Genomic DNA, 6,703 nt, shown 5'->3' on the forward strand with positions numbered 1-6,703 from the left:
ATTTATTAAATGTCAGGTGCATTTTTTGAAATGCGTGCACATGTTTTTGTCACATTTTTTTGCATGCTATCAATATTTCTTTAAATTCTACGAATAAAAAATTTACACCGCGTTATCATTCTCAAATGCATGGTTTTTTTTAGTCAAATTTATGTTTTTGAAAAACATGTATTTAGAATATTTTTCACAAACATAAACAAAAACAGAGGGAATAAAGAACTAACCTCGGAGGAACTTTCACCGGCCATTAATGGTGAATCCTAACGCGAGTGTACGCTCGATTCTGCACTAAGCGGCGCCTAGCCGCATGAGAGCCCTTCTTCAATGCCTTATGCGCCGTTAGCGCGAACTGGCGCTCACGCTGCTCCCCTCTTGGCTCGGCCAACCAGCAGACGAGTGCTGCTCATGATGCGTGGTTTTTTCGCTTCTCTGGTCACTGGTTCACAATTGTTCGATCGTGGTAGACCGGTCCAATGTTGACCGGTTGGCCATTAATTTTTTGAGATTTGCTAAAAAAGGAATTTAACAAAATTGTTCACAAAAAGTTCGGAAAAATCACGGGTTCAAAAAAAGTTCACGGATTTCAAAAAGATCACGAATTTTGAAAAAAAAATCACGAAACCGAAAAAAGTTCAGAAAGTTCATGAAATTTGAAAAAATCTCATACATTTGACAAAAAGTTCACGAATTTTAAAAAATCAACTTTTTGAAAAAGTGCTTGAAATTAAAAAAAATATGCATTTGAAAATGTTCATGATTTTATAAAAGTTCTTGAGTTTGAAGAAGAACGTTCATGAAATTGAAAACAGTTTATGTACTTAAAAAATTGAAAATAAAATGGAAAATGAAATTTAAAAGAAAAGCAAAACATTTTAAAACCGTCCAGAAAATAAATAAATAAACTGGTCAAAAGTTTCTAGAAGCTCCCCAAAACTAGCCGGAAACCGGAAAAAAGAGCAGCCCGCGCCACACGGGTTGAACGGGAAAGTGCGCGTGGTGATACATTTGTGAAAGAAAAAGAGTGAATGGGCCAAGCCCGAGGGGGAGAGGGTGTGCGCCGACACTTTTAACCGGTGCAACGGGCGCCAAATAAGATTGGGGGTTTGTTAATGGGACTGAGGGAGTATAATTGAGTAGACTATTGGGTCTGAATTTCCTTATAATCTTAGTATTATTTTACTTTAGGGCTTAGTATCCATTCTGCCATCAAACCATTCATTGAACATGTACCATGAAATCATGTTTTACTACCTCATTGGAATAGGAGTATTTGATAAACTGAAAGACAAGCCATCAGGTCCCACAGGTACTCCATCAGAGTAGGACCCAAAAACTGTTTGTCGGGAGAGTCAAACTCAAGTCTCTGGTATCTTCGGCCCCTACGGGCCGAAATTGGCAGCGGCAACACCAAGGCTGCCCTCAGTTGCTTGGTGGCAAGAACTAGCGCTGCTACTAGCGCCAACCTCACGAATCCCTCTGCTCCACAGCCTCTTAATCGACCTCATCCTCGCCAAACCCTGTGACTTCCCGGCATCACCATCACGCGGCACCAACGGAGATTCCGTGGCCTCCGGGACCTCGATGGCAATCGCCGCCGTTGCTCCAGCGGACGAGCTCGGGCCGCCGACTGTTCTTCCAGTCGTGACCGCGTCCGGGGATCCCCAGAACAGCACGTTGGTGGGCAGGTTTGTAGCGTAATTCGCCGGTTCAGGGCGCACCGGAGGTAGAGCCAGCGGCAAGGCGTCCGGCTTGTCGACATCGATGCGGCAGAGCGGACAGGTGGGGTGGGAATGCAGCCACAGGTCGACGCACTCGGCGTGGAAGCCGTGTCCGCACTTGGGCAAGAACCTGGCCGCCTCGCCCTCGGAAAGCTCGGCGAGGCACACGGCGCACTCCAGCGCATCCTCGAAGTCCTTCGCACGGTACAGCGTCACCGGCAGCGCCCGCAGCACCACCAGATCAACACCTTTTGCGACGCCGGAAGCCGAAGCTGCGCCAACGCCGAGGCGCAGACCGCTCCTCGCCGTCCCGGCCCCTCCCCGAACGCCGTGGCGACTGGCAATGAGGTAGTGGTAAAGAACGAAGACGAGGGCGAGGCCGAGGAAGAGGAGGGCGACAGCAGAGAAGACGACGTCGCCGTCGACTACCGTGGTGGGAGTCCGTGCACTGGGCAGAGCGCTGCCCGCGTCGTCCCCGGGCAACGATGACATGTTGAAGCGCGCCTCCGCACTTCGTCGTGAGCAGTGAACTTCGTATATCTACCGAGTGGCCCGCTATGATTTATGAGCTTGGTCTCTCGATACTTTGCTGCTTTGTTGGAGAGGGTTTGGTGGTGGTACATGGACCGACCTGGTGGAGTTGGTGTGTTGGCGTGGGTGAGGATTAGTGCTTTGAGTTGAGCTGATGACATATAGGCGGACAATATACCAAAAATACAAAGGTGAACATGGGTGTGCGTGCACCCACGTGAATAGTAAATTCATAAAAAATACTAGAAAAACTAAAAAAATTCTGAAATTTTTGCGGTATGAACCTTAGTCGATCATTCTACTCACGTGTGAAGTATCATCATGTATTGACATCCATGGTATTCTTAGTGAAGAAAATACAAATGCAGTCATACTATTCATTAAACAGTGTTTTTTAATATAGATTCGATTAGCTTTGATTTTGTCATTTTTTCCCAGATTACCACGGATGTGATTTCTTCGTGAAACCTCATATGCGAGTACACCGGTTGACTATGTATATTAAAAAAAATATTCTGAAATTTTTGATTTTTTCTATCATTTTTTTGGAATTTACTATTCATAAAGGGAGCACGCGCACCCATGTTCACCAAATCCGCGTTCACAATATACCAATTAAACTATCAAAAATACTAAATTTACCCGAATGAAATTACATTTAACAGCGAAAAAGGGTTCCTGCCGGGCGACCGGCTAGGAATTGGGCCGGTCGCTCGAGCGTCGCACGATTGTTTTGCGATTTGCCGCCCCGGATTGTGCCACGTTATCCAAAGACAATGTCCACCACCGCGCTTTACCCCCTTCGGATTCCCTTATGGCCGTAGGCGGGGGTGTGCTCATCACCATGACCGCGCGCCCACCATCCTCGATGTTGTTCTCAAATCCAATACTTAATTCAACATAACGAAACCTTAAAGAGCAAGACTTAATTCATCACAAGGAAGTAAAGGGGGAAGAACACCATAAGATCAACTATAATAACAAAGCTCGTGGTACATCAAGATCGTGCCAAATCAAGAACACGAGAGAGATCAAACGCATAGCTATTGATACATATCCTCAGCCCCAAGGATGAATTTCCTCATCATGATGGCCGCCGGGATGATGAAGATGACCTCCGGTGATGGTTCCCCCATTTGGCAGGGTGTCGGAACAGGCTTTCGATTGGTTTTCGTAGCTAAAGAGGCTTGTGGCGGCGGAACTTCCGATTTAGAGTTCTTTTCGGAGGTTTCCATATTTATAAGGATTTTTAGCATTCGTCTCACGTCAAGGAGGAGCCCGAGGGGCCCACAAGCCCTGAGCTAGCGCCCTGGGGGTAGGCGCGGCTAGCAGGCTTGTGGCCTCCTCGATTACTTCATGGCCCAACTTCGGTGCTTCGGGGGTCCATAAAAAATCACCGTAAAATTTCAGCTCATTTTGAGAACTTTTATTTCTGCACAAAAAACGACACCACGGTAGTTCTGCTGAAAACAGCGTCAGTCCGGATTAGTTCTAATAAAATTATACCAAAACCATATAAAATTGTTGCAAATATGGCATGAATATTTCATAAATTATAGATACGTTGGAGACGTATCAACTGGGTTGGCTGCCCAGACACACGTCGCTCCACCAGCGGAGACATCGTCTTCCACGACGACTCCCTCGTCTCCTGGTCGTCCAAGTGCCAAGCGACGGTGTCCCGATCAAGTTTTGAAGCTGAATATCGTGTCGTCGCCAACGCCGTGGTGGAGAGCTGCTGGCTTTGTCAACTACCCGTTGAGCTTGCACTGCCACTGCCACTGTCACAGGCGAGCGTGGTGTTCTGCAACAACATCTCGTCGGTCTACATGACTACGAACTCTGTTCATCATCGACGGACAAAACACATCGAGCTCGACATTCATTTCGTCCGCGAAAAGGTTGCTCTCGGCGAACTCCGCGTACTTTATGTCCCTACTACACAACAGTTCACCGACGTGCTCACCAAAGGGCTCCCTACGCCGATGTTCGAGGAATTCCGGTCTAGATTATGCATCCGTCCGCCGGACACTCAAACTGCGGCAGGGTGTTAGTAGTTAGTTAGCCAGCGCTCCCTTATCTCTTTCTTGCGCACATACCGCAGGCATGATCTCCACAATCTCATACACGTCGCCACGCCCGGCGCTCCGCGCCATGTGTTGTAACTCTTCTATTTATTCGTTGATTGAATTCATCAGCAGCACCTAAGAGCATCTACATTTAGACCCCTTAGAGCAACTCCAATGGAGCGACCCATTTCGTCCGCGGCCGTCCGTTTGGATCGGCGCGGACAGAAAAGGCGGCCCAACGCGCCGACCCAAACGGACGCGTGTCCGTTTTTCGTCCGCGGGCGACCCATTCCCGGCCCATTTTTTAGCCTGATCTGCGTCGGCGCGGACACGCGACGGACGCGCGCTTACTCGCCTACTCCTGTCCCCGGGCCCGCTCGTCTGTGGCACATTGGCCTTCCCTCCCCCCAGCCAACAAGCAACCCTCTCCCCCGCCTCCTCCGTCACCGACGCCGTCGCCCCATTTTGCCGGTGACTCTTCCAGCTGCCACCGCCTCCACATCCGCCCAGCAACGCCGCCCCTGCCCCGAGTCGCCCGCCGCCGCCGGTGAGCAAGCTGGTTCCCCGCCGCTGTTTCCCCCACGCCCAGCCGCCCCGCGACCAAAAAGACGCCTCGCCGCCCCAGCCACAAACGATCGACACGCTCGTCGGACGCCGTCACCCTTGTCGGACGCCGGCCGGGCAGCTAGTTGGTCTGTGGGCGCCGCGTCTCCCCTCGCCGGCCGTCTCCTTCTTCGACGCCAGCAACCTGTTCAACAGTTTGCCAAGGTATGAAAATGGACTCCGCCGACGAGTTCTTTTTCCACAATTTTCTTTGCGACTCCGTATGAGTAGGCATGTTTTCAACCGTATTAGAGAGGGAGTGGTCGGCTATGATGACTACTTCGAGTGCAAAGAGGATGCCGTCGGCAAGATTGGTTTCTCCTCTTATCAGAAATGCACTGCCGCCATCCGAATGCTTGCATACGGAGTGCCCGGTGATCTCACGGACGAGTACGTCCGTATGAGCGAGTCTACATGCCTAGAGTCCCTGTATAAGTTTTGCAAGGCTGTGATTGTTGTGTTTGGCCCTGAGTACTTGAGAGAGCCGACAGCTGAAGATACAGCCCATTTGTTGGCGATGAATGCTAGCAGAGGCTTCCCGGGGATGCTTGGCAGCATAGACTGCATGCACTGGGAGTGGAAGAACTGCCCTTCTGCTTGGCAAGGGCAGTATAAGAGACATGCCAGGGCTTGCACTGTCATATCACACAATAATATCAATGTGCTTCAGCGCTCACCGGTGTTTGCTAGGCTTGCCGAAGGCAACGGCCTACCGATGAACTTTACTATCAATGGCCACACCTACGACAAAGGGTATTATCTGGGTGACGGTATCTATCCTCAGTGGACCACTATTGTCAAGACATTACCCAACCCTGTCGGAGAGAAAAGGAAAAGATTTGCCCAAGAGCAAGAGAGTGCTAGAAAGGATGTCGAGCGTGCCTTTGGTGCTTTGCAATCTCGATGGGGCATCGTTCGGTATCCTGCTAATACTTGGAGCACGCAGAAACTATGGGAGGTGATGACTACTTGTGTGATCATGCACAACATGATCATAGAAGACGAGCGCCCGGAACGTCTATACGATCAAGGCTTTCAGTTTCAGGGTGAGAATGTTGTGCCTGAGCATGGAGTAGCGGCAACATTTAAGCAGTTCACTCAGTTTCATGAAGACATGCGTGATTGGGAAACTCACGTGCAACTGCAAAATGATTTGGTTGAGTATATGTGGACTCATGTTGGCAACCAATAGATGTATCTTTTTTATTCGTTTTGCAAAACTATGTGAAACATTTTTATTTATATTTGGCCTGTAAACTATACTATTTATTTGGGCGGACTATTTTGTTTGTTCAATTTTCGTTTCACTATATGTGAGAATGCAATTCAAAATTGGGCGGCCAGCCGGCCACGCCTGCACATATGGATCGGTGCGTTGGGCGCGCTGCCGACCCATATGAAAAACAGGGCGGACGCCGGGCGGGCAAGCGACCCAAACGAACAAAAAGCAGACGAAATCGCCATACGTTTGGGTCGGCCCGTTGGAGTTGCTCTTACTCTCTTCATAAACGCCCGAAATGTCGGCCCGGTCAAAAAACAGAGACCTAACCGGCGTCCCTGTACGTTCGGACTGACGGGCACTCTCGAATTCGTCTCAAATCTGAGAATGGTACGAGGGTGACCGGTCACGCCCGGACGTGCCTGCTCTGATGTGGCGTAGAGGAGCGAACCCCACCTGCATCCTCACATTCACGTTTATGTGTTGCGCATGCCCATTCCGTGAACCCGAGCTGCCGCGCGGGTGTCGGAGCAGGCTCGCGTCGGGGAGGAAAGCCGCTCGAG

At 49.8% G+C, this 6,703-nt stretch overlaps 1 protein-coding gene across 1 annotated transcript; it reads right to left on the reverse strand.

The window, feature by feature from the left end:
• Positions 1–1,255: 1,255 nt before the first annotated feature.
• On the reverse strand, positions 1,256–2,266 carry LOC123185515 (E3 ubiquitin-protein ligase EL5-like). Its single transcript, XM_044597389.1, has one exon. It carries the CDS (start codon positions 2,208–2,210, stop codon positions 1,380–1,382), a length of 831 nt encoding a protein of 276 aa, XP_044453324.1. The 5' UTR covers positions 2,211–2,266; the 3' UTR covers positions 1,256–1,379.
• Positions 2,267–6,703: the final 4,437 nt, after the last annotated feature.

The sequence above is a fragment of the Triticum aestivum genome, chromosome 2A (genome assembly GCF_018294505.1).
Source record: "Triticum aestivum cultivar Chinese Spring chromosome 2A, IWGSC CS RefSeq v2.1, whole genome shotgun sequence".
NCBI classification, from domain to species: Eukaryota; Viridiplantae; Streptophyta; class Magnoliopsida; order Poales; family Poaceae; genus Triticum; species Triticum aestivum.